Here is a 27,954-nt window from a genome sequence, read left to right as displayed (position 1 = left end):
GTAATAAAGGAAAAATGTTTTAGGCTGTTCTGCAAAACTGTTAGTCTCTAACATTAAAAGAAAACATTGTTGCTCTAAGAGTTTGCGCTTCATTCCAAAAGAACGCCATTAAGAACGTATTCGGCTTGGTGCCGGTAGGTTTTGGTAGGTCTTTGAGGCCAAAATAATCTTTATGTCTCTTTCCAAACACAGGAGGAAGAATTGAAGTCGGGAAATCGTATATTTTAATACAAAGCCATTGTGCTGCTTTGGAAGCCTGCAACCACGCAACAACGAAAGCCCGAACAGGGCGTCGGACTTGCCCATTTCATCCCTTCTCGACGAATTGGAGCTGCAGCAGAAGACCGAACCGCGCGGGGTCCCGGCCGAAATCCACGCGAAACTCTCGCGAGAGCCTCCCGACAGCCGCGAGCCTTCGTGGGAGCCAGTTCCCGTCTCCCTTCTCAGGGTTTCCAAGGTCTGTCTTCTCCCCGCGGGCTTCCTCCGCTACCGCGGGGCGGGCCGGAACTTTTATGCATAGGAACTGATTTACACAGTAGAGTGTTGCCGGCCGGCGTCAAGGAGAATAGGGTGCCCTCCTCTTCCTCTCACCGTCGCCGCCGCGGAGCGGAGCCGTGCAGATCAGAACGAGGAGCGCGGTTACCGGGAGGGCTGGGTCTATGGTCGCTCCGCGGGCCGCTCCGCCGGCTGGTGCTTTTTTATCAGGGCAAGCTGTGTTCCATGGCAGGGAACTTTTGGCAGAGCTCCCACTAGTAAGTGATCTTCCGTCTTCTTGTCCGGGGCTGGCTCTTGGGGGTGCTGTGTGGACGGGGCCTGCGACTCCCCTTGGCCTGGATCCCGGCCCATGTCCCGAGCGCCGCGGAGTCTCCCGGGAAGCGGCGGCGGCCGGAAGCGTGATGAGCTTTTCTCGGACGACTCCCCTCACCCCGCCCCCTGGCCGGGTTTCGTTGGGGGGAAAATCTGTTGCGGGGAGGGAAGGGGGTTCAGTCTCCGGAGAAGGAAGGTTCGGGAGTTGAACTTCTGATTCTTGGTTTAGCTAGGCCGAGGAGTTGGGGCGGGGGGAGGAGGAGCGGAGCCGGTGAGGGTTGGGATGGGATGGGCACAGGTATGGGAAATGTGACACAGTATAGAACTGTGAGGCTGGCTCTTCAGGACAGTTGTGGTTCGCTTTTGCCTGGTATTTCTAAAGTTGGTCGGCATCGTAATCTTTTGTCATTCATCTTCTGTCTTGTGCGGATTTAATATTACTCCGAGGAGAGGAGGGAGTCAGGCTTGTTTCTGCTCATGAACCGCTTTCTGCCACTACCTTAAACCTAGGTGGAGTTTTATGTTTGTAAGGTATAGGACAGGTGCTCTCAACATTTGTCCATTTCGTTAGTCTGTGTCTCATATTTTGTTTTAAAAATGTATTTTCCAGGGACTTTGCCAATGTCTTTAACATTTTTTCATGAATTTTTGTTTCTGTCAGTACCATGGAAGAGCTAGAGTAATAGTGAAAACATTTCTCCCTAAATACATCTGTTTAACTTTGGGTAGGCTGTACACTGTATACTTGAAAGACGAACAGAACCTGATAAATATGATATCTTAGTGTAAATAATTTTTAATGCTAAGAGAGCATTAGTAACTAAATTTTGAGTGCGAAGAAGATGGATTCCTATATTGTTCATTCGGTTTTTTAGCCTTTTGCACTAGAAAAAAGAAACAATGGGCTTTGAAACCTGTTTTCAGAAAAGCAGGTTTTCTTCTTGCTATAAGTGATTCTGTGGAGATGTGATGCTATAGAAGCTTTACTTCTGATCATATTTTTATTTTGCACTGCGTTCATTCACTGAAATATTTGCTTGGGCAAAATTAAAATATGGAAAATTTCTGTAGTGAAGAAGAGGTATTCTGGAAAACTTTGAAAGAAGCTGAGAGAATTGACAGGTAGCTAGCTGTTGATTATCAGAAGTTACAGCCCTTTTTCAACTTAAAAAAAGAAAAGATCTTGCCCCCTTTTGATAAGCATTCTCATTATGCTTTCATTTACTGTCGGCTTATCAAAAGGGGGCCAGGATCTGTTTTATAAAACCAATTGTTTTTTCACTTTTCAAATATAAAATACTGTAATATTAAATGTGCTTTTTTGGAAAACTGTCCTTGCCTCCCAATTCAAATAGCCCTGGAGGAAGGAGCCACTTTGTCTTACTCAGATCCCTTGAGAATCACGGAGTCCCTCATCTGCAAAAGGTGACAAATATGAAAGACAAGACAATCAATTCGGTAAAAACAAAAAGATTATGAAAGCCATTGTTTTAGGTGATTTTGGTGAAAGAGGGAAATTGACATGAAGTATGTTGTTTTCATGGCTTTAAATTGCCCATTTTAACATTTCTGCTATCAGCATGACAAATTTTTTTCTTAGTAACATATGAAATAATGGTGAGTCTTACAATCAGTGTAATCTTTTTTTTTAATAAATTTTTTTACTTATTTATTTTTGGCTGCATTGGGTCTTCGTTGCTGCGCAAGGGCTTTCTCTAGTTGTGGCTAGCTGGGGCTACTCTTCATTGCAGTCCACGGGCTTCTCATTGCGATGGCTTCTCTTGTTGCGGAGCACGGGCTCTAGGCGCGCGGGCTTCAGTAGTTGTGGTGCACGGGCTCTAGAGTGCAGGCAGGGTCAGTAGTTGTGGTGCACGGGCTTAGCTGCTCCACGGCAAGTGGGATCTTCCCAGACCAGGGCTTGAACCCGTGTTCCCTGCATTAGCAGGCGGATTCCTAACCACTCTGCCACCAGGGAAACCCAATCAGTGTAATCTTAAATTTGGTGATATGTGGTGTTAATTGGTTTATCTTCCATATTGCATGCTGTGAGGAAAATTTTTAAATATTTGTGAAATTTATCTTTTTAAAAACATAAAATGACTGTGGAGAAGAAATTGATAATTCTGGAACAGAGAGAATCCTAGTATTTTCCAGAAAGTTAAAGTAGAACACAACACATTCTTTGATCTTGATGCAGTAAAGCTAGGACACTAAACATTTGCTGGTCGACTGATGACTGATGTAATGAACAGGTAACAAAAATTAAAACTACAAAAGCAACTCGATACTTTATTGTATCAAAGGAAATTGAAAACAGTTACATATTATCTAGGAAATAACATAATGAGATCAATATATATTCATGTCTATGGGAGGTGGCAAAGCCAAATTTATAAGAAAACATCTTGAATAACTGAAAAAGAATAAAAATTAAATATTTTACTTAAGAGTATTAAAAGGGAACAGTGAAATAAACCTATAGAAGGCAGACTTAATAAAGTTAACACTGATATTAATATATTAAAAGGGAAAAAATAGTCAGAAATTATAAGAGCTGGTTCTTTGGAAGGGAAAACCAAAACGGTAGACTAAACTATGCTAGCTGAATAACGGAAAAAAAGGGATGATACAGAAATACAAAATTAGGAATGAGAAAAGTAAATAATCGCGGATATACCTTTGTGTTATCTCCATTTTCAAAATAAATTTGAAAGCCAAAACAAAGTTACCAGAGAGCTACTTCTTTAAAAATTGCTCCAGGCCCACATTATTTCATGGGTAAATTTTTTCCCACTTTCAAGAGGATCTGCTATTAAAGTTGTTCTAGTTCACACAGAAAGTTTTCCAATTCTCTTTATGAAGCCACAATAACACTGATAAAATCTAGCCAAGATAGCACTAAAAACAGTCACTTTTGAATATTGATGTAAATATAAATTACTGTCAAACGGAGTCCCACATTACGTTAAAAGTATAAAAAATGACATTGATTTTGTAGAAATGTAGTCAATATTGGGAAATCTGTTAGTAAACAGTAAAGGAATTAAAAAGACACTTAATATAATGCGACATCGATTCTTGACTAAAGCTCTTACTAAAACAATAATAGGATGATTACTTAACATCATAAAAACATATCAGAGCATTAACAAGAGATATTTAATGGTGACACATTAGGAAAATTAGGGTGCTTCTTCAACATTGTTCTGAATATGCTACTCTCAATGTAATTGATAGGATAATGAGATATAAAAATGACAAAATTATCAATATATGGAGATAAAATTAACTAGAAAATTCAGTTAGTTTAAAAATTATTAGAAATAGTAAAGGTTTAATAAGATGAGCAGTAACAACATGTAAAAATAGAAAACTTTCTTTTACTGTTGATGGAAAAAAATAATTTACAATAGCAATGGAAAATATGAAATACTCAAGAATAAGCTTCAGAAATGTGCAGGACCTGTAGGAAGAAAATTTTTATATTCTCTGGAGAACATAAAGATCTTAATAAATGGAGTTTGAATTCCAGCATTGTAAAGATACCATTTCTCCCTAATTGATCTTTAAATATAATGCAATCCCAAAGAAAATTTTGGATGAATTTCCTTTTTGGGGACTTGATATAATGATTCTAAAGTTCAGGTCTTAGAATAATAATTAGAATTAGACTTGCCAGAAATCTTCTGAAGAATAGTAGCAAGGGGGTTTTTCCATACCAGTTTTTAATTACTCAATTTTATGTGTTAAAATAGCATCTCAGGGACTTCCCTGGTGGTCCAGTGGTTAAGACTTCACACTCCCAATGGAGGGGGGCTGGGTTCGATCCCTGGTCAGGGAACTAGATCCTGCATGCCACAACTAAAAAGATCCCACATGCTGTAACGAAGATCTTGCATGCGGCAACAAAAGATCCCGTGTGCGGCAGCTGAGACCCGGTGCAGCCAAATAAAAATTAAAAAAAAAAAAAAAAAAAAAAGGATGGCATAGGAACAAGAAAAACAAATTAAAAATAGGAAATTATAAAGAAGATCCAAATATAATGATAGAATTATACTTCTTGAAATTCTTTGGTGACATTTGGATAACCATCTAACAAAACATTTAGCTGGATCCCTACTCTACCCTGTATCAAATTCCAGATTGATCACAAATTGAAAGAAAAAAGCCTTAAGGATATTAGAAAGTATGAGGGATTTTTTTTTTAAATCATTTTGTATCAGGGAAGGCCTTCCCATGTGTGACAAACACAAAATCAAAGTAAACTATAGATTTGAATAAATACGTGATTCAGATTTCTGCATTACAAATCATTAAATATCAAGAGATCATGCTAAACTTGGGGAATGTCTAGAGCATATTTGACAAAGAAATGATTTTTTTATCCATAATACACAAATTTTAGATCGTAAGATTATCTTAATCATAAAATGATGACCATCCCATTAGAAAAATGGTCATGTTAGGGTTACGATGTACCAAAGAACTATATTTGACCAATAAAGGCATGGAGAAATGTTTAACCTTAAAAGTAAATTAAAAAAAAATAGTAAGATACTAATTTGCCTTTGAGTTGTAAAGTATTTAAAAGACTGGCAGTGACCTGTAGGGTTAAGTATTTTAAGACACCCTCATGTGTCACTCCTCTGAATGGAAATTGGTGTGGAAGGCAAGCTGACAATGCATATCAAAATTACTAGCAAAACTGACCCATTAGTTCTAGGAAATGATTCCAAATATTAATCAAATATACAAGGGTGAATTACAGAGATGTTCATTAAAGCATTACTTGTAATAGTGAAAAAGATAACTTACATGCCTATCAACAGGGATTAACTAAATAAATCATGATCCATCCATAATGCTGTGCAGCAATTTAAAAGGATGCTGAATAAAAAATTCATTGATGTAAAACTTCCAGTACATACTGAGTGACAAAAGCATGATGCATAACATTTTGGAGGATCACGTCAATTACATGTCTGTTTAAAAATAGACTAGACTAGGGCTTCCCTGGTGGCGCAGTGGTTGAGAGTCCGCCTGCCGATGCAGGGGACACGGGTTCGTGCCCCGGTCCGGGAAGATCCCACATGCCGCGGAGCCGCTAGGCCCATGAGCCATGGCCGCTGAGCCTGCGCATCCGGAGACTGTGCTCCGCAACGGGAGAGGCCACAACAGTGAGAGGCCCCCATACCGCGCAAAAAAAAAAAAAAAAAAAAATAGACTAGACTAGGTAAGAGGTGGAGGCTATTGGTAAAATAAATTCTGAAGCAGCTTTTAACATGATTGGAATTTGTGAAGTAGAAATATTACTCTAGTTACTCATGAACATCTGAGAGAAGATATACTTCAAATCTAAGGCATCATCAGTCAGTGTCAATTTCACCATTATCACTAAGAAAGTGTAAACATTACTGCCCATTAAAATGCTAGGCATCACTGAAGATGCATCTTGATTTCAGTCTTAAAATCAATGAAATACACTATAATAGTGACAGAGGTGGGGGTGGGGAGAGGTAGACTGAGAAGGAAGAGAGAAAAGATTAGAGCAGATTTTTTTCAGGGCATATTTACATTTATTAGTGAGGTAATTCTCAGTGTCAAAGTTTCAAGAAATGTGAAAAATATTGTCTTTCAAGGTTACTTGTATTTTGTACTTCTCAGAATATTAACAACCTCTTCAATCTTAGAATGTTTCCTGTAACTTTGTTAGTTGATTTTCTGTAGGATGTCTGAATCTTTGCTTTTTTTAGTTTGCAGTGGATTTTGGATAAACAAGATCTGTTGAAGGAACGCCAGAAGGACTTAAAGTTTCTCTCAGAAGAAGAGTATTGGAAATTACAGATATTTTTTACAAATGGTAAAGTTTTTTTTTAATTGGTTGAATTGGTACAGTTTGTTACCTGTGAATTAAAATGTTTTTCTGTAGTAATTTGTGATGAACTGTTTTAGTCCCTACTTTACATTTTTATTTACATGTGTATTCTTTTTACAACATGTATCTTTTTTTAAAGTGATTTAAAGTCTTTTGTGAATCTTACATGTCAGAGACACTCAAGACGGTCTTAAAATATTAATCTCCCTAAGCTTTATAATGCATCATTAAACCTAATTTAAGATTGGCTAAAACAAAGTACTTTGAGGATAAATGATTCTTTGGATTGACATCCTGTATTGGTCACTCCTATCTTACAAGTTTGCTTTGGACGGAAGAGTTTTAGAGTTAAAAGATCCTTGCTCTGCCACGTGGTAACTTTGTCACAGGATCTTTCTCACCCTCAGTTCACTTTTATGCAAACCTGCCTCTCTGTTGTTTTGAGGATTCATTTTGGGTTTTTTATAAACTTTATTAAGCAGTAGTTATAACGCTGATAGGAGTCTAATAAGAGTAATAATATGAAGAGCATTGAAAATACTTAGAAGATAGAGGGGAAATACCTATCATCTAACCTCCTTGATTCAAGAATAGATTTTATTATGAGGCAGTTTCTGTTTTTTTGTTGTTGTTTATGCGTACCTATATATTTTTTTAACAAATTTGCAATCTTAGTACTAGACCACTGTGATCCAAGTAGAGCTTTATAGCATGTGTAGGTTTTTCTCTTTGTTAAAAATGAATATAGTCATGATTTAACTGCATTGAAGTTATTGTTAAATGTTAATATAATGATTTCAAAAATACATTTAACTTTATTATTTTTCTTTTAGTTATCCAAGCATTAGGTGAACATCTTAAATTAAGACAACAAGTTATTGCCACTGCTACGGTCTATTTCAAGAGATTCTATGCCAGGTAGGCCTGTGTTATTTTGGGAATATGTTATTGCTTATTTGAAACTCTTATCTAATGTTGATGAGCCTTATATAAGTGAATCGTGTATTTGCCATAGAGTTGTCCTGATTTTTTTCCATATAAGTGTTTTCTATATGAATTCTGTTTTCATATGTGTTTTTCTATATGAATGACATTTAACTTTGTTTAATCATATTTTAGGTATTCTCTGAAGAGTATAGATCCTGTATTAATGGCTCCTACATGTGTGTTTTTGGCATCCAAAGTAGAGGTATGAAATAATTTTCTGTTTTTTTTTTAAATTAATTAATTAATTAATTTTTGGCTCTGTTGGGTCTTTGTTGCTGCACGCAGACTTCCTCTAGTTGCGGTGAGCAGGGGCTACTCTTCATTGTGGTGCATGGGCTTCTCACTGCGGTGGCTTCTCTTGTTGTGGAGCATGGGCTCTAGGTGTGCAGACTTCAGTAGTTGTGGCTCATGGCCTCCAGAGTGCAGGCTCACTCATTGTGGCACATGGGCTTCTCACTGCGGTGGCTTCTCTTGTTGTGGAGCACGGGCTCTAGACATGCAGACTTCAGTAGTTGTGGCTCATGGGCTCCAGAGCGCAGGCTCACTCATTGTGGTGCATGGGCTTAGTTGCTCCACAGCATATGGGATCTTTCTGGACCAGGGCTCGAATCCATGTGCCCAGCATTGGCAGGCTGATTCTTAACCACTGTGCCACCAGGGAAGTCCTAGTTTTCTGTTCTTTATCAAAGTATAGTCAACGTGTATTGGTTAATCTGCCCCAGTTTTAACATTAACTGTGTAAAAATAATGTGATTTATATAAAATATTGAAATTTATACAAAATCAAAGAAATATATACATATCTCTGTATATTCAATTAACAAACACTTATGTAGCATTTTACTATGTACCTTGTGCTATTCTGACTCCTCTTACAAATTATGACTTAATCCTCATAACAAACTATGGGCTACATAGTTGTAATCTCATTTTATAAGTGAGGAAACTTAGACACAAAGAAATTAAGTTCATGTAGCTGATAAGTGACAGAGCCAGTATTTAAACCCTGGGAGTCTGGTTCCTAATCCCATGCTCTTAACCGCTTTGCTCTTCTGCCTCTGAGACATTCATTGTTTGGCACTAAGGAGTATTCCATGAATGCCACAGCTTGTCTACTATAACCTGAGGATGTTCTTCCTTCTCCTTCATATGCTTCCTGTGTTCTGCTGTCTTCCCTTCCTGCCTCCTGATGATTGGCTGGCTAACAAGCCATAGGGAAAGCAAGAGGGAAAGCAAGGATTGGGGTGGCTGTAGCAGTATATATTCTAACGAGGAATGGTTTGGGTAGTGAGGGTTGGGAAATTAGGTGAGGGAGAGAGAAGAGAGATGGCAACTTGCAGCTGAGACCAAATCTCTGCTCACCTTATTTACCTTTTTAGTATTTTTGAGAGAGCTCAGCTAAATCCAGATAATAATAGCAGATATTATTAACTGGTCTTCATAATAATCCGTGTAATCTTCAGTAATATGAATCCTTTGTATATGTTTCTATTTTTAGATGATGTCTTTAGATTAGTAATTGTATTCCTGAATATTAAACGTAATTTAATTGTAAGTGGTAATTTAAGGAGGCAGAACCAGCTCTGTTGTTTTTAAGTTCTTTAATGGAAAAGGAGGTGTTTATAAAAGGCCCGTATTATGGGGTGGCTTTTCCAAATATTACCATGTAATTTTATGTATCTGAAGGACAACCAGTATGAGAAACCAAGACAAAATCTTTATAAACTTCTACTCTTGTAGATTAACTTGGAGTTTTAATTTGTCTTGTGTGTTAAATATCTTTTGTTACGTGACTTACTGAATAGAAACCTATTTTTTGATTTATTAGGTGAAAGTTTTTCCTTTAAGAATTTGGGGTAAAGAATTATTCCTGGAAAAATATGTATCCTTTCATATTTGGTTATAGCATTTTAAAAAATCTTTAACTATGACCAAATCTTTCTGTGTTTTGTCCAGTTGTGTGAGAATTGTATTGAAATGGCATTTAAGAAGATGTCTCAGGCATTTAATTTTCAGTATCAGTTATTATGGTGTGAGGTTTAAATGCAAATATAAATAATACACAGGCATACATATCCCCCCCTCCCCAAACACACACAGTTAGCTAAGGATTCAGGTTGAAGGTTTTTGAACAGACTGTATTCAGTTTAGTTTCTTCTGTTGGCTAAGGAACCAATTCTTGATTTTTCAGCTTTAAAAATGAAGGCTTTGGGGAAATCCCTAGTGATTCAGTGGTTGGGACTCCACACTCTCACTGCCAAGGACCTGGGTTCGATCCCTGGTCAGGGAACTAAGATCCTACAGGCCACACCACACCGCACGGCCAAAAAAAAAAAAAAAGAAGCCTTTAATAACTTTATAAGGTTAATCAAATTAAATGAGACTATGTGTAAGGTGGATCACCTCATAAATTTTTGTTATTTTTACAGTGGCAGTATATTAAGTTCAAAGAGGAAATGGGAACTGACATCCGAAGTCTTATGCTAATCATTCTTGTCTTCCTGTTCCGAAAAGAAAAATAATTGCTTGTACGGTCTTTTGAGTTCTTTTGGTGATATTAAAGTTTATTTTCTTCAGAGATTCAACTGTTTTATTATTAAATTCCCTGAAGTACCTGTTTGGTAGTCCAGGTTCAACTGAAAGGAAGCATAGTTAATACTTATTCCGGCAATTAAGTGTAGAATCTAAAAACTCTTGGAAACTAATTTGAGTGCAAAAAACTGGCACTGTCACTTCAGGGTCTGGTTTCTAATTTGGTACCTTCCAATAATATTAAATTATAAAATTATTTAAGCATTTGTGTTAAAGTGTAGTAATTTTAAGGAAAGGTCATAAATTTAGAGATTTAAGTACATCATTCCTCAAGTAGGTAGATAACTGCAAACATCGGAGGAATATAGGAAATGCTCTGTTTTGAATAGACCTCAGATATACTTAGGTTCATTGGGTTACTATGTACCTAATCTCGTTTACTTTTCTTTTTCTAGGAATTTGGAGTAGTCTCAAATACAAGATTGATTTCTGCTGCTACTTCTGTATGTAAGTGCAAAAAATATATCTTGCTTTAAGATTGTAATTCTAAAGAAAGCTCCATAGGACATGGATGTTTTTCAGTTTATGAGACCTATGAGAGATTAGTTGGGTCTATTAAATCTCCTGAGGTGAGATCACCTTTATGCCTAATGTATTTGGCTAAAAATCTTAAAATACAAAAAATTTTTAAACCACTTAAACTATTATCTCTAAGACATTACTTTTAATGCTAAAAATGGCTAGTAACTATTGAGCCAAAAACATCAACTCTGTGGCTCTTAATTTTATAATAAGGTTAAGAAAGAATTTTTATTTTTCAATTTTATTGTACTTTATTGCTTCATAATAACTAGCAATTGTGTCATTCTTGTGGATGAAATAAACTATTTCTTTAGCAATTGTAATTATGTCTTTGATGGGGATTGTGTTTTTTCACTCTTTATGGAAAAATGTGGCACAGAAAAATATGCTGACTCTTTAGTTCGTAGAGCTGATTCTAAGCACCAGTTCTGTCTCTAAGCAGCAGCTGTATAACCTTGAACAAGTTGCTTTACCTTTTGGCCTTAATTCTTTACCTAAAAACATGGGGTTTACGTGCCTGTGAATCATGGCATTAAAGGAAATAACATTGTAAAGTAGCAATCGTAAAGTATTGTACACAAGGTAATAATATTATGCTGCGTTCCATCTTCATAGGTTAAGCAAAAAGATATCACCTAACAAAAGATAATTAAAATTATTATTTTTTACTTCTGTGATCTTACACAGAAGAGGCAGAGGCATTTTGTATTAAGTTTCTGAGCCAGAATTTCATGTTTTGGGGGTCATTTTCCTTTCTGAAAGGAGTGTAATAATCTAATTCAATCTTTTTTCATGTCATATCTTATTTTGAGGATAGAAGAGTAATAATCAGTTTTGCCATAGAATTTAATATGTCAAATATATCCCGTTGGTGAAGTATTGAATTGCCCTCTGGAAAATCAAAATTATTTAAAAAATTGAAAAATGACTGCAAGGAAATGTACCAGAATGTTAGCAGTGCTCACCTCTGAGTAGATTATAGGTGCCTTATTTTCTTCTTACTTTAGTCTCTCTTTTCCAGATTTTTTAGAAGGTGTATATTTTTGAAAATGTAAAATACCTATTACCAAGGTTTGTTTTTTATTTCTCATGCAAAGGCTAAAAGGCACACTCATATTCATTTTACCAATGAATAGGGAACTTTATAGTAGACTATTTTACTTATTTCATAAATTTTACAGTGTATTATATCGCCCAGACAGCTTAGTTTTCAAATTTCAGCCCCAGTGCTTTCGACATGACAAGTTAAGCAAAATATAATCTCTCTGCTATATGAGGATATTAATAACATCTATGTCATACGGTTGTTGTGAGGATCAAATAAGTTAATATCAGTAAAGCTCTTAGAACCGTGCTTTGTTCAGTGTGTTAGTTTGCTAGGGCAGCCATAACAAAATGCCAGAGCCTGTGTGGTTTAAACAACAACAATTTATTTTCTCATGGTTTTGGAAGCTGGAAGTCCAAGATCAGGGCGTCAACAAATTAAGTTTCTCCTGAGGCCTCTCTCCCTGGCTTGCAGATGGCTGCCTTACTGCTGTGTCCTCTTATGGCCCTTTCTCTGTGTGTGTGCATCCCTAGTGTTTCTTCCCTTTGTAAGGATACCAGTACTGTAGAATTAAGGCCCCATGCTTATGACCTCATTTAACCTTAATTGCCTCTTTAAAGGCCCTGTCTCAAAATAACAGCCACATTGGGGGTTAGGGCTTCAACATGTAAATTTGGCGGGTGGGGGTGGATAATTCAATTCATAATACTCAGTAAACTGTAGTGGTTACTATCATTGTCATCAACAACATCATCATTATCACTGGAAAACACCATACTGGATGCAGTGGTGATAAAGAATTTAAGGACAAGAAAATAAGACGTCAATATACAAATATTAATACAGAAGAAACTAAGTGGCATAAGAGAGTAACAGAGAATGTAATGACTGTTTTGAGTGGGAAAAGTTGATTTGTTAGATGAATCCAAAAAGGCTTAAATAGAATTTGGTGAAGAAAGAATTTGAACCTCGGGAAATGCAGGGGAAAGATAGCCTAGGAGCACTGAACAGTTTGATCAATATAAGGAAAAGCTACTGAGTTACATTCAGTGAATGGTGAGTAAGGAAATAGTGGGAAATAGCCCCCCTACCTGGCTAAGGCCAGATAATAGATGGCCTTCAGTGAGGAATCTGCAGCTTGTTCTGTTGTCAATGGCGGTACCTATGAAAGCTTTATTTTTCAACATGAGGGTGATGCCAGAGTTGTGTATTAGGAAGATGATTCTGGCAGAATTATGTAAAATGAATTGAGGAGAGTGTGAGTCGAAGTAGACAGACAAAGTTTGAAGTTTTTCATGTGATACAGCATGGATGAACCTTGAGGATATTATGATAAGTGAAATAAGCCAGTCACAAAAAGGTAAATACTGTGTGATTCTACTTATATGAGATACTTACAGTAATCAAATTACTAGGCATAGAAAGTAGAATGGTGGCTGTCAGGGGCTGGAGGGAGTGGGAAATGGGGAGTTGTTGCCTAATGAATATAGGGTTTCAGTTTTGCAAGGAGAAAAGAGTTCTGGAGATGGACGGTGGTGATAGTTACATAACAGTGTGAATGTAATTAATACTACTGAACTGTATACTTAAAAACGGTTAACAGCAGAAACTAACACACCATTGTAAAGCAGTTACTCCAATAAAGATGTTAAAATAAAAAAATAACGGTTAAAGATGGTAAATTACATGTAATGTATATTTTACCACAGTTTAAAAACCACCGGGAGTTCCCTGGTGGTCCAGTGGTTAGGACTTGGTGCTTTCATTGCCGTGGCCCTGGGTTCAACCCCTGGTCGGGGAACTAAGATCCCGCAAGCCGTGTGGCATGGCCAAAAAACCCCCCAAAAAACAAACAAAAAAACTCACCGATAAAAACCCTTTCTGAAATAGTTTTATATATACGGCAAACTGTAGTGAGTACTGTCACCACTGGGTGCTGTAAGAAGGAAAGCTAACAATTTTAAGGTAGGAAAATACTTTTAAGTTATTGAAATAATAAGGTAAACACTAATGAAGCCTTAAAATAATGTTTTGGTAGCCAGCAAGGAGAACAAGCAAGCTAGGTTTTAATGATAGAGTCAGCAGGACTTTTGAAAAGAAAAGATTTAAGAAGAGTCAAAAATGATATTTGAGGTTTCATACCTGGGCATTGGGAGGTGAAGGTGGTACTGGAAGAGGAGAATGAGTGGGTTCTGAAAAGAATTAGATTTACTCTTCAACATTCTGAGTGTAAATGTATCAGTAGAACATCCTATTAAAAATGTGAAGCCAGTGATAGAAATTTGAGACTCGATACCTTTTAAGAAAGAGAGCTGCATAATGCCTTTCGCTGCATAGAAGATGTATACCAAATAAAAAAACCAGACCTTTGGGTTTGTGATCAGGCAGGAAATATACAAGGTGGACCTAGAGCATCTTATAGTACCAATAAGTAAGTAAGTACTCAAAAAAAAAAAAAAAAAAACCCCAAACCAAACCCCTCATTAATGGGGGTATGTCAAAGACGTATAGGAGCCAACTGAAAGAGCTTTCAATGGCCAAAGCTCTAAGAATTTGAGCAACAAAATAAAAAAGAATAATACTGCATTATAACCCAAAGTATAACCCAAGTATAAAATAAATATTCATGCACCCACACTGATATAAATAAATGATAGCGTAAATAAATAATTGGGGGGGAGACAAATCTCCCATACAGAAGAATTTCAAATAATTTATATAGCTAACTCCCCCATCAAGTAGAGGAAGCATAAATTCCTACTCCTTAGGTGTTGGCTATGCATAGTGACTTTTCTTCTAATGTGTATATTATGAAAGAAGGTGGGAGTATAATTTTACAGTGGAGAAACCTGACAAGCACTGTCTCAGCCAGGTGATTGAAGTCAATATCAACAATGATAAATGACATTAATAGTATGTACTTTTGCTGTAATATAATGAAATGGCACTTCACCTCTGTGGTCTTCTTTCTGAAATCCCCAAACCCCGGTCTAATCATTAAACATCAAATTCCAATAGGGAATCAACCTACGGAATACTTGACTGGTTCTCCTAAAAACTGTCAAAGTCATCAAAAATAAGTTCTGTCTGGAAAACTGTCACAGCATACAGAACCTAGGGAGACATGACAAGTAAATGTAATGCGGTGTCCTGGAAGAGAGCCTAAAACAGAAAAAGGACATTAGGTTAAAAACTAAGGAGAGGGGCTTCCCTGGTGGCGTAGTGGTTGAGAGTCCGCCTGCCAATGCAGGGGACACGGGTTCGTGCCCCGGTCCGGGAGGATCCCACGTGCTGCGGAGCGGCTGGGCCCGTGGGCCATGGCCGCTGGGCCTGCAAGTCCAGAGCCTGTGCTCCGCAACGGGAGGGGCCACAGCGGTGAGAGGCCCGCGTACCGCAAAAAAACCCAAAAAACAAAAAAACAAGGAGATCAGAATAAACTATGGATTTTAGTTAGTAATAATGTATCTATCTTAGTTCATTAATTATAATAAATGTACCATACTAATGTAACGTGTTAATAACAGGATTCTGGGTGAGGGGGCGTCTTGGTCTGCTTCAGCTGCTATAGCAAAATACCAAAGTCTGGGTGGCTTAAACAAGACATTTATTTCTCACAGTCCTGGAGGCTGGGAAGTCCAAGATCAAAGTGCCTGCCTTCATCACTTCCTTGATTGGCCATGATTAGCTTCCTGGCCTCCAGACAGCCTCCTTCTCAGTGAGTTCTTACATGGCAGCCTACTCAAGAGTCTTACTTTTAAAAAGTAGAGGAATATAATTTGGTAGAGGTTTCATTTGTTTTGCTTTTAAAGGAAATTTGAGCATATTAGTAAGCGATAGGACAGATTTATTGGAGGAGGAATGGTTAAAGGTGCAAAGGAAAAATGTTGACTTTCAGTTGAGTAGATGAAAGCAAATGCACAAGTGGTAGGGATAGCAATAGAGAGGAGAGATGCATTTTCCTCCAGGTCAGAAGAAAAGGATTAGGAAGTAGAAAATCAAAACGCAGAGCAATTTTATCATGGAATAGGAGAGAAGTTGACAGCATCAGGTAAAATCTAATTCAGTAAATTAGGTGTCAAAGTCCAGGGGTTAGGGATGTAGATTTGCTTTATATACAGAGATAGTTTTACCTTGTTGATTGGTTAACATTATGTAAGTACCTGTTTTGCTTGTACACTTCATATCTTGCTTACATTAAATGGATTTGTGGGGACTTCCTTGGTGGTCCAGTGGTTAAGACTCTGCGCTTCCACTGCAGGGGTGCAGGTTTGATCCCTGGTTGGGGAACTAAGATCCTGATGCCCCGCGGCATGGCCAAAAAATAAAAAAATTATAAAAGGGTGGGGATTTGTAAAACTCAGTAACCTTGACGGATACATTTTTAAATTAACTAAAAGGAGAGGAAAGGAAAGGTTAAGTAGACATTTCCTAATGTCAAGTTTAAATGGCTTAGGCTTCAAATCTTGGCAAATGTTACATACCTAAATTAGCTGTTAGAATAGTTAATTCCTACCATTTTTGAGGAGATAGAGGATTAATTAACAGTTTTTTCGTTTGTACTTTCTTAGTGACTAAGGGTGTGTGTGTATATATATTTGTGTGTGGTATGAAGAAAGTCCTAGAGACCTTTGCACATATATTCATGATTTTATTAAAATATGTCTTTTGATAAAGAAATACCTATTATAAAAAGTTTAGAAAGTTCAGATTAGTAAAAATCTATAAATCTCAGACGTAACTACTGTTAACATTTTTTGGTTGTATTATCCTTCCAATATTTATATATATAGTTGACCCTTGAACAACCCAGGGGTTCGAGGTGCTGACCCTCTGACCCTCTGCAAAGTTGGAAAATCTACATATACAACCTTGGTTCATGTAGTACCTATTTATTGGAAAAATCTGTGTATGCGTGGACATGCATAGTTCAAACCTGTGTTGTTCAAGGGTCAACTGTGTATATTTACAAATATAAACATATATATATATATATATACTTGTGAACACATACATAACCCATGTTACTTTTAAGCTAAATTACTAAATAGAGCAATACCATTCTAGAGCTAGAAAGATTTTAGAAATGATAAAAGCCAGTGATTTTTTTTCCATTTCCTTTAGTTTTTAAGCAGCAGAACTCTTCTTTCTTAATATATTAAATATATCATTGAAACTCTCTAATTGTAATATAGATGGGGGCCTAGGGCTTTCTGCCACTCAGTCTTTCACCTTGCCTGAAAACAAAAAAATCTGCATCCCTAAGCATATTCAAGAGCTCCTACTAAAAATAAGAAATGGGGCTTCCCTGGTGGCGCAATGGTTGAGAGTCCGCCTGCCGATGCAAGGGGACACGGGTTCGTGCCCCGGTCCGGGAAGATCCCACATGCCGCAGAGCGGCTGGGCCCGTGAGCCATGGCCGCTGAGCCTGTGCGTCTGGAGCCTGTGCTCCGCAACAGGAGAGGCCTGCGTACCGCAAAAAAAAAAAAAAAAGAAATGATTTAGCTCTACCTCTAGTATTTTGCATTGTATTAAAGAAGTTTTGTGTTTATTCACTCCCCATTTTCTCAGTTTAAGTTTTGTTTGTTTGTTTGTTTTCTGCAGTGAAAACTAGATTTTCATATGCCTTTCCAAAGGAATTTCCTTATAGGATGAACCATGTAAGTATATTGTAAAAAATAAAAACTACTTGTTAAAGCTGTATGTAAACTAGCTACATTTTATATTAAAATAAACTGAATAGTCTCCTAGAAATGGCAGTTTCAGATTCTACGGGAGTATGGATTTTATTTCTAAATTAAAGCTAAAGTGCTTCTACCGTTAAAAAAAATACTTTGTAGCAGTGGTTATCAACCCTGGGTGCCCATTAAATCACGTTGGGAGCTTTTTTAATAATACTGATGTCAGGGCCTCTCTGGATCAACTAAATCAGGATTTTCAGGCTTGAAACCTGGACACTGATATTTTCTAAAGCTCCCAGGTGGCTACTAATGTGCAGCTGGGGTTGAGAATTACTATAATGGAACAGAATGAAAACCATACTTGAAATTTTACATTATTTTAGAAGATGCATTTCTATTGCCATTTTAATAGGCATGTTTTTCTTTTTCCACCTTGCAAGGGATTTTTTCATTCTATTTAAATTGTATTTTTGTTTCATTTTCAGTATTCTCTTCTATTATTAATTTGTAATATAACAAGAATAACAGTTAAGTGGAGATAATTACGTTTTTGCATTTGTTGAGTGGGAAGTATATTGGAAAATCTGAAGCTTACACAGGATTATTTTAAATAAAAATAAGTAATAAGAATACTTATATGAGGCTGGCTTTTCCTTACAAGGATTAAAATGTTTCATAATCACAGTTGCATGCATTGTATAACAAGTAATTGTTTATAGCATATGTTTATTCTCATATAAGCTATTGTGTTTTCTTGATTTAAAGCAATTTTAGTGAAAATTTTTGATAAATGCCTAATTACATTCTTATGTTAGACTAAGTAGACTTATCTAATTTGGTTTCATGTTGACATTTATAATCCTTTTTTTTAAACAGATATTAGAATGTGAATTCTATCTTTTAGAATTAATGGTAAGTATATTTCTTCCTTGTGATTAATAGAGTAAAACTTACTTTCAAATTTAGTGAAGTCATAAATTTAAAGAAATAATTGTAGGGAGGTGCATTTTAAAACCATCCAAGTGATATGTGATGGTAAATCATAGTACCTAGTGGCATCATCACCTATACGCTCTTGGAAGCTTGTAAAATAGTTTGTATATACTACTTAGGATGGGAAATTTTTTCTGTTCTATAGTAACTATACTAAGAGGATTACAAGCAAACCAGTCAGGACATTAAACCACTGTAAATTATTTGCACAATTTGTGTATGTGTGTGGTGTTATTTAAAGATAGATTATGTCTTTGGCAGAATTCTGCTCCTCCAGTTGGGAATTACGGATTTATAGGCTAATAAGAGGTTTCAGTGTGTTGCAGATGTGACACTTTGAGTCTCTAAGGGAATGGATGCTGACTGACTGCCAACCGATTTACCAAGGTATATTTCAGAGAGAGCACTGCCTTCACTATTACAGTAGAGTTTAGGGCTGCCATACTGCTTGCTTAAGAGAATAAGAGGGAAGCAAGCATGAGTTAGAAAAATACATTTTGAAATATACAATTAAAAATCAGTTGGGTAATGGTAAGGTTTTTGTGTTATAATAAATCTGTTTTTATACATACACATTTTTTAAACTGTTTCTAGGATTGTTGCTTGATAGTGTATCATCCTTATAGACCTTTGCTCCAGTATGTGCAGGACATGGGCCAAGAAGACATGTTGCTTCCCCTTGCATGGTAATTAGAACAGAAGTTATTCATAGTGTAACATGTTATTAGCTAGGAAGGTTGACAATTAAATATGAAGTTTAGTATTTTTAAAGTAATTAAACTAGTGCCCCAAGATATTTTATGTTGAGTAAAATATCTGCTTGTTGAATTCTAATAACTATACTGGTATAAATGCTAAAATGATAGCTCTTTAAATTATCTATTTGATGAATATTTCCAATAAAATTTGATTCTTATGAAAAACAGACTGTTTACATGAAAATTAAGATTGTTATCTTTAAGTTATAATGGAAAAGAGTATAAAAAAAGTATATATATGTATAACTGAATCACTGTGCTGTACAGCAGAAATTAACACAACATTGATTTCAACTATATTTCCGTAAAATAAATTAAATGTTATCTTTAAAATAATCAGAATATTTTTGGTGGTATTCAACATATATATTAATTCGTTGTATAATTTCTGGTTTCCTATCTGATTTTCTAATTTTTGGAAAATTAGAAAAATGTTTATCTTATATTAAAATTTATTGTGAGGTTTTAAAATTTTAAATATATTTAGCTCTAATTTTATTCATTAAAATATGCTTATTCATTGTCACATTCATGTATCCACCTTTTTCCTTTGTTGTTCACCTTTGTATCTGTGTTACGGTAATATAAAAGAGGTATAAATATATACAGATATGGGAAATCTGGCCCTCTCTGGAGGGTAATGTAGAGTCATATGAGGTAGTTCTGCTTTCAGTAATAATATGATTTACATTTCTATAGGAGGATAGTGAATGATACCTACAGAACGGATCTTTGCCTACTGTATCCTCCTTTCATGATAGCTTTAGGTATGTAAATGTGGTGTGCCTTTAGTAGCTAAATTGTTGTATACCTATTTAGGTCATCCTAAAAGAAATTTCACCCTATTGTACTTTATGTTTTTATGTTCCTTGAAGTAATAGACTATTCCTTGCATGTGAACTTTCAATAATATGAACTGCAACTATCACAAATCAGGATTATTGTCCCCCCACCCCCCTTTTTTGGTAAGTTTTTTTTTTTAATCGTTTAAAATAATTTTAACCAGTGTCTGAATAGAACATTTTTGTTTGTTTAGCGAGAGAAGTTTGGAATTAAGCCTTCTAATACTAGTTGTAACTTATATAAAATAACTAGGTCTTCTTTTATTTCCTGAGCCCAATTAGGTCCTCAGCAGTCAAGTAAAGGAGCCTTTTGTGGTCCTTAATGCCTTGCTAGAGGGAAAGTTAGCCACCATTCTATTATCTGTGGAAGGCAGTACTGTCATGAGTTAGAACAGATGGTCCTAGGTTTAAACTTTTCTTCCTTTACAATTGTGGGAAAATTATCTAACCTTTTGAGTTTGTTTCCTCAATTGTAAAATTGGGGGAGGGTCCTAAAAACTCAGTATAGAGTTGTTAGAAGAATTAAACGAGTTATCTTTTAAATAATGCCTGCCATATGTTAGGCACTTGTTAGTTTCTGTTCCCTTTCTGTCTTGTATTCATTTCTATGACTCTGTCTTCTTGATTTCCCCCCCATTCTTTTACCAGTCCAGACTAATTTTTGTTGGTTTCTCTTTATTCAGTTACCCCTTAAATGTTAGTGTTTCTCCGCCTTCTTACATGAGGGGTGGTAAATAGGTTATACTTATGTAGTACTGGAGGCTCCCTGGAAGGATTCTGAAGTGGCATCTGGGTTCAGTGGGAAGGAGTACTGGGATCTGCATGGGTAGGAAGGCCATGTGCCACATCTTTGTCATCCTTGCTATTTTTGTTCTTCCCCGGGCAGTCTCACTGAGGCCCATGGCTTCTGCTATCTCTTATGTGTTGAAACATTTAAATTTCTTTATTTAACCAAGATCTTGCTCCTAAACTGGCCTTTATATCAATCTCTGCCTTTTGGATAGCTTCCTTTGGCATCTCACTGGCCTTCAGACGCATGATTAGGACTGAACTCATCAGTTTGCCCCCAGAAATACTATTTTTAATGTCTTTGCTATGTTGGTGAATAGCACTAGTTACCTTAGTTGGAAACCCAGTAGTTAGGCTCTTTCATCTTCCTTGATACCTACATCTAATTGGTAACCAACACCTGTTGTGCCACACTCTTTAGTAATCTCATAGCCACCTTCTCATTTTTATCCAGGTTATCACAGCAGTCTCCTTCCTGGCTAGTTGGCCTCCAGCATCCCTGTTCTCAGAGAGCCAGTCTATCCTCCACACTTGAGCAAGGCTAGCGGTTCTCAACCAGGGATAATTTTGTTCCCCACAGGATTTTTGGCAATGTCGGGAGATGGTTTTGGTTGTAACAACTGGGGTGGGATGCTACTGGCATCTAGTGAGTAGAAGCCAGGGATGGTGCTAAGCATCCTGCAGTGCAGAGGGCAGTCTCAAAGAATTGTCCAATTCATAATATCAGTAGCGCTAAGGTTGAGAAACTGAGCTAGAAAGAGCTTTTTAAAATGCAGAATTTGTGCTTCAATTAAAATCTTTCAGTGCTCCTCCCAATTTCTGGATAAAATCCACAGCTTCTTTTTACCATTTATGTATATATCATTCTCTGCTCCCACTCTCACCTTTTTTAAAGACTTGGCTCAGATATCATCTCTTTAGTGACACCGTCCCCAACTCCGCACTCTCTGCATCACCTCAGTCTGGGTTTAGGATGTCTCTTTCCCTGATTTGCTCTATGTATGCTCTGTCATGGCATTTTCCACTGTATTTTTATTACCGTTTTTATAATTTGTCCTTTAGCCTCTCAATCCTTCCTGAACCTAAGCCCTACTTTATAAATAGCTTTCTTTAACTTGGGGCAACCAAAATGTCCGTGCACGTTTGAGTTGCTGTTTGCCTAGAATGTCATTCTTAGCAAAGTCATATGGGTAACCAGACCAGGGAATATAACATTTAACAAGCTTGTGTGGGATCAAGGTAGGCAGGCTGCTTGGGAGGAATTATATTAGTCAAACTTATGATGTAGACTGTTGTCTTTGGGCTCTTTCACTATCTTTGTTAGTTTATATTGTAAGTAATGTATATAATTACATTGTATGCAGTGCATTACATGTTTTTTCTCTCAGCTCTGTTTGATTACAACACTGAACTCTGTACTAGGGTGCCCAGTTTTTACCTAACTTGATCATTCGCTAATAACTTTAAAAAGCAGAGGCAACACTGCTTTTAATTGAAATACCAAAACACAGTAGTGTTGAAATTTATTAGTATATTGATTGGCTGGTTTTTTGGTTTGTTTGTTTTGTCACTCTGACTTTTGGGTGCATTTTGACCACTACTGTGTACTGCGATGCAGGGATCCTTTCCCTGCTCTGATTTCCTCAGTGGACTTCTTCCTCTCTGACGTGCCCTCTCAAGGCAACTGCATCATAACTAGCTCACAGTGAGAGCAGATGTAAGGACCTTAATACATATATAGCCTAGTAACTTTTCGTCCCTGTAAGATTAAGTTGATGGGATGATCAGTGGTAACTATTATATGAATCTATATAATTTTTTAAAAGAATATAAGAAAATACACATAAAAATTTAAGTGAATATCTTGTTCTGAGTCCATACATTCCATGTTTGCAGTTAAACATGGACCTTTGTCTCTCATTTTCTCTCCAGCTTGCCTGCATGTAGCCTGTGTTGTACAGCAGAAAGATGCCAGACAGTGGTTTGCTGAGCTTTCTGTGGATATGGAGAAGGTAATCTTTAAAATTCCCTTAACTGAATATAACTTGAACATTTTAAAGTTAATGTCATATCTACTTACCATGAGCCTAAAATTCTTAGCCAGGCTAAGAATATTTTTGGTAAATAAATGTTAAGAAATGTGTTGGCAAGAATAACTGATGTTGACCATTTAGGTTATATTTCTCTTCAGTTTAGGATTAAACAGAATGGTAAATTTATGTTTGATTGGTTGCAAAGTATCCTCTAATTGCCAGGGTTATTTTAAAAGCTACCTAGTGACTACTGTAAACTTCTGTAACACAGACTATCTCCTGACAAAGTGATTTTTGCCCTTCTACCTTTTCTGCTGAAATGTTCTAGAATCAATCCAAGGTTAGGTCTACTCAGATGAAGAAGAAGGGCTAATTTGGAAACTAGATTTGACAGATTTGTATAGCTGCCGGTTTTTGAGCACCTTAACTCATGTGCAGAGTAGTTAGTAGAGAATCAAAACAGTCTTTTGTGCACTACCTCCCATTAAGTTGTTTGAAACAATTGGTATTAGAGGAGTGTGCTCTAAAGTGGCATACTCTTTCATGATTTAGACCTCTATTCCTAGTACCTCACTATTTTGTTTTGGTTTAAGATCTCAGTAGGTAGAAGGAAACCAACTGCAGAGATGGATGAGGATACACTGAGCATACATATGCTTTCACATTTATCAGGATTGTCTAACCTAATCTGAAGGATAGAGACTATCTTTTCACTGTTTTCTAAGGGATGTCTAGGATGTGATGTGTGTTCTTTGTATACTAAGTGTTGCTTGATAATTTGCCATTGAGAACTTTTCAAATATTTTCTTCTAGATTTTGGAAATAATCAGGGTTATTTTAAAACTGTATGAGCAGTGGAAGAATTTTGATGAGAGAAAAGAGATGGCAACTATTCTTAGTAAGATGCCAAAACCAAAACCTCCTCCAAACAGGTACTTTGTAGACTTTAGTTATTGATTTTATTTAATTCTATATTTCATATGCATTATCATAATTTTTCATAGATTATGTTGTTTTATTTTTGTAAAATTTCTTCCAAAACTTCATGACATATTTTTTCTTTTTTCTTAATTTGTGACTTGATAGACTGAGAATGTCTCATTTAAAAAAATACATTAATCTGATCATCTGTTAAGTAACCTTTCCTAATGCAATGGCAGGTCTATTACAGGTATCCCTCAACATATGATTATATACTGTACATAAATTTAAACAGAACAGAGAGAGGCAAGTTCATCTAAAATTCAGGGATAAAGAATTCTGTAGTAGTTCCATGTCAGTTTGACTTTTTCCCCCCACTACTGGCTGTTATCCTATTTATAAATTTCAGTAGCATTTTTAAAAAACATAGATGATTGATCTGATATTGTAAAGGTAAATAAATAATTTTGGCTTTTGAGTGACTCAAAGATCCATTGCAAACAGTAACATAATTTTGCTAAGTATGAGTCACTTGTCCTAAAAAGGTTTTTTGTTGTGGTGGGTTTTTTTGTGTGTTTTTCTGTTTGCTTTGTTTTTTTCAATAGGATCTGTTCATTTAAGTTCAGTGGTTCTCAGCTCTCACTGTACATCAGATCGTTTGGGGTAGGGAAAAAAGGTCAGAAGGGAAACAAAGAAATGCTACCCATCTTAATCATTTATTAAGAAAAATAAATAAGTTATATAACATTAAGATAGATTTGTAGATCTGATATGTTAATGTTGCCATTTGGAAAAAATTAATACTTGACTTATACAAGGAGCTGTTTAAGGCAGTCATTCAAACAGCTGCCTTTGGATGCATTTTTTGCAGAAATTCCCTGAGTGATTCTTCACTAGTGGCAGGGCCTGCAGCTGCAAGATGATGATGGACAAGATAAGGCAATAATCCTATTGCCACAGTTACTGGTATTTTCAGTTTTAGTTTTTATTTTAAATATTCAGCATTTTCCAGGAAATTACCATATTTCTTTCTGACTTTTAATTATGAAGGTTTGCTGTACTTAACGTATGGTTTTATTACGCCTTTGGACAATAATTTTTTTGACTTTGGACAATAATTTTTTTTGGAAGAACACTTCTTTTGTTTTTTTTTTTTGTTTTTTTTTTTTTGGTGGTACGCGGGCCTCTCAACTGTTGTGGCCTCTCCCGTTGCGGAGCACAGGCTCCGGACGCACAGGCTCAGTGGCCATGGCTCACGGGCCTAGCTGCTCTGCAGCATGTGGGATCTTCCTGGACCGGGGCACGAACCCGTGTCCCCTGCATCGGCAGGCGGACTCTCAACCACTGCGCCACCAGGGAAGCCCGGAAGAACACTTCTTGATTTTCATAATTAGTAGGAATAAGATTTTCTATGTACGATTTAATTTTATAGGAAATTTGTCTAGAAGAAGCTCTAATCTCTATGTTGAGTGATACCTGTAATGACAACAAAATCCCATACCCTAATTTAAATTTTTGAGTGTAATGGACACTAACTTCCAGAATGCTTGTTATGTGTGAGGGCACTAAATTACATAAGAATAAAAACATAAAACCAAATGTTAGTCTTCTGGATTTTAATTTTTCCACATCTGTGTCTTATAATTGGGAACGTCTTTGTTTTGTAGAGTTGTAACATGGAATAACTTTAAAAATTAGTAGGTTTATCAGGGTGTTGAAAACGAGTCTTTTAATTGGTGTAAAATCTCTTTCTTCCCCACTTGAACAGTGAAGGAGAGCAGGGTCCAAATGGAAGTCAGAACTCTAGCTACAGCCAATCTTAAAACATTCCGAAGAATTCTGTAGTGGACCAGTTGGAAATAAACCATTGGACAGATTTCAATAATGTCTTCAATGGAACACAAATGAAAATGAATAGCTTGTTTCTGTCAAGCATGTTGGGAAGTGATTTTATTTTTGCAAAATAAGTTTTTCCTTACCGAATTTGATTCTAGTACATGATTGATTAAAATCTATTGTTTATGGAAGTTTGGAAAGGTTCTAAGGGGACCTACAGACAGAAATACATAGACATTTGAAAGTTAATAGCTTTTGATTAGTATAATTTTTCTTAATTTGGATAACAGAAATTGTTGCTTTTTATTAAGTCAGGAAAGATGAAGCATAATCTGTTTAAAATTCTCTTTGGTCATTGAGCGACCAAAACAGGAAATAAAAAGTCAAATATATGAGGGTTTTTTTTTTTCCCTCCTTAAGTTAAACTTTGAAACTGTATTTAAGGAATCAAATCTTACAAAATCCTGGAAGGTTTTGATAATGATGATAATTTCAGGGAAATTAATCAAGTACCGATTGATTTTAAAGCGTATTTTATTCAGTAGTTTTGGTATCTTGCCATGGAGGATACTAGCCCAGCCTAGCAGAAAAGTGCAATATGTATAGCATATTTTGACATTTTAAAAGTTATATTCCATAACCATTTTGAAATGCTGGGCAAACATAAAAAAAATCCTATACAGTTATTTGCATTTAATTCAGTTAATCAGGCATTTTGAAAGCTAATTGGATAAAACACCGTAATATGATTGAAATTTGGTAACATTTTAATGTTATTTTTACTCTACTGTGAAAAGTTTTTTATATGACATACACACCCTAGTTTATTTTTGTGTCTTAGTGTGGACTTACAAATTTACTACAGGTATCCTGAGCCAGGAACACAATCAGGTTGCAGACCAGTTTGATACTGGCTATTCTTAATTCTCATATGAGTGTAGGACTTCAGACTAGATGTTATATCAGTGGGACTGTGCTGTCTGTGGAAGTTAATAAATTATGTGATCATTTTCTTCAGACTTGAAGGAGAGTGATAAATAAGATTTGGAATCATAGGATATTGATGTACAATTTAAGGATTAAAATTTTTTATAAATCAGTTGTGAACAATGGATTATTAAATGTTGACTTCCTAGTATAAAACTGCAAGAATAAAAGTAAATTCTCCAGCTATATTGACTAATGTCTTGAATTAATCTTTTTGAATCTGCCTTATGTTGTCTTCTGATTCTTTCTTCCTTTGGATAAGTATTAAAGCCTTCATAGTTTATCAAGTGGGTAATTAACTTCAAATGGTTTATAACCAGACTTTTAGAGTTCTGCTTCCTTGTGGATAGTATCACATAATCTGGAAAGAGAGATTATAAAGTCAGTACCGATGACAGAAGTAGGTCTCCTAGGCTTATGAAATAAGAAAGAAAAGCTCTCCTCAGGTCTGAAGGAATTAAGATTGGGCTTGGGTTGGAAGGGCAGAGTGATTATATATTATAATCATTGACTTAACCCTAATTTTTCCTTTAAGCTTACCTATATTTCTAAAAAATTTTTATTTTGAAAATACATATGCCTAGTAGTTTTATTTTCAACCTTTTATTTAAGTAGAAAATTTAACACAACATATACAAGAGTAGATAAAATATTGTAATGAACCTCCATATACCTATCACTCAACTTTAATAATTATTGACACATGGCCAATTTCATTTCATCTAAACTCCCACCACTTCCTCCAACATGCATATTATTTTTTTTTTTTTTTTTTTTTTTGCGGTACGCGGTCCTCTCACCGTTGTGGCCTCTCCCGTTGCGGAGCACAGGCTCCGGATGCGCAGGCTCAGCGGCCATGGCTCACGGGCCCAGCCGCTCCGCGGCATATGGGATCCTCCCGGACCGGGGCACGAACCCGTATCCCCTGCATCGGCAGGCGGACTCTCAACCACTGCGCCACCAGGGAGGCCCCATGCATATTATTTTGAAGCAAATACAAGATATCATTTTGTCCATAATTATTTCAGTGTGTAATCCTAAGAGATAATGGCTCTTTAAAAAACGAAACAAAACCAAAACCCGCAAAAAACCCAAAAGAAGTCTTACTGTACCCAAAAGAGTTAGTCAAAATAATTTTGTAATATCAAATATCCAGTGTTTACATTTTCAGTTATCTCATTAATATCATAAATATTATTAAATAATTCTACTTAGGATCTAGATAAAGACCACACATGCAATTCATTGATAAATCTTTTAAAATTCATGGATTTCTCCTTTATTTCATT

General features: G+C 36.2%; 1 protein-coding gene across 2 annotated transcripts; it reads left to right on the top strand.

The window, feature by feature from the left end:
- CCNC (cyclin C) lies at positions 1-27,537 on the top strand. Of its 2 annotated transcripts, none has more exons than XM_081250569.1 (12): positions 1-752; positions 6,561-6,667; positions 7,516-7,600; positions 7,802-7,871; positions 10,657-10,708; positions 17,430-17,485; positions 18,383-18,418; positions 19,094-19,185; positions 19,957-20,024; positions 22,821-22,900; positions 23,735-23,853; positions 24,714-25,555. In XM_081250569.1, the coding sequence occupies exons 1-12, from the start codon at positions 721-723 to the stop codon at positions 24,763-24,765; spliced, it is 849 nt and encodes a 282-aa protein (XP_081106695.1). In that variant the 5' UTR covers positions 1-720; the 3' UTR covers positions 24,766-25,555. The 2 variants fall into 2 exon arrangements, with proteins under 2 accessions (XP_081106695.1, XP_081106694.1); XM_081250568.1 differs by lacking the exon at positions 24,714-25,555 and adding an exon at positions 25,611-27,537 and having other exon boundaries at positions 9-752.
- Positions 27,538-27,954: the final 417 nt, after the last annotated feature.

This window comes from Mesoplodon bidens, assembly GCF_964165515.1.
Source record: "Mesoplodon bidens genome assembly, chromosome: 12".
NCBI classification, from domain to species: Eukaryota; Metazoa; Chordata; class Mammalia; order Artiodactyla; family Ziphiidae; genus Mesoplodon; species Mesoplodon bidens.
This window is presented reverse-complemented; position numbering and strand designations above follow the sequence as displayed.

What these genes read in the sequence shown, in the direction of transcription:
- CCNC (XM_081250568.1), top strand. Translation starts at nt 721, where the DNA reads ATGGCAGGGAACTTTTGGCAGAGCTCCCACTA. An exon ending in TCTATCTTTTAGAATTAATG is followed by an intron (nt 18,419 to 19,093) that starts GTAAGTATATTT and finishes AACTGTTTCTAG; the next exon opens with GATTGTTGCTTGATAGTGTA. An exon ending in TTTCTGTGGATATGGAGAAG is followed by an intron (nt 22,901 to 23,734) that starts GTAATCTTTAAA and finishes ATTTTCTTCTAG; the next exon opens with ATTTTGGAAATAATCAGGGT.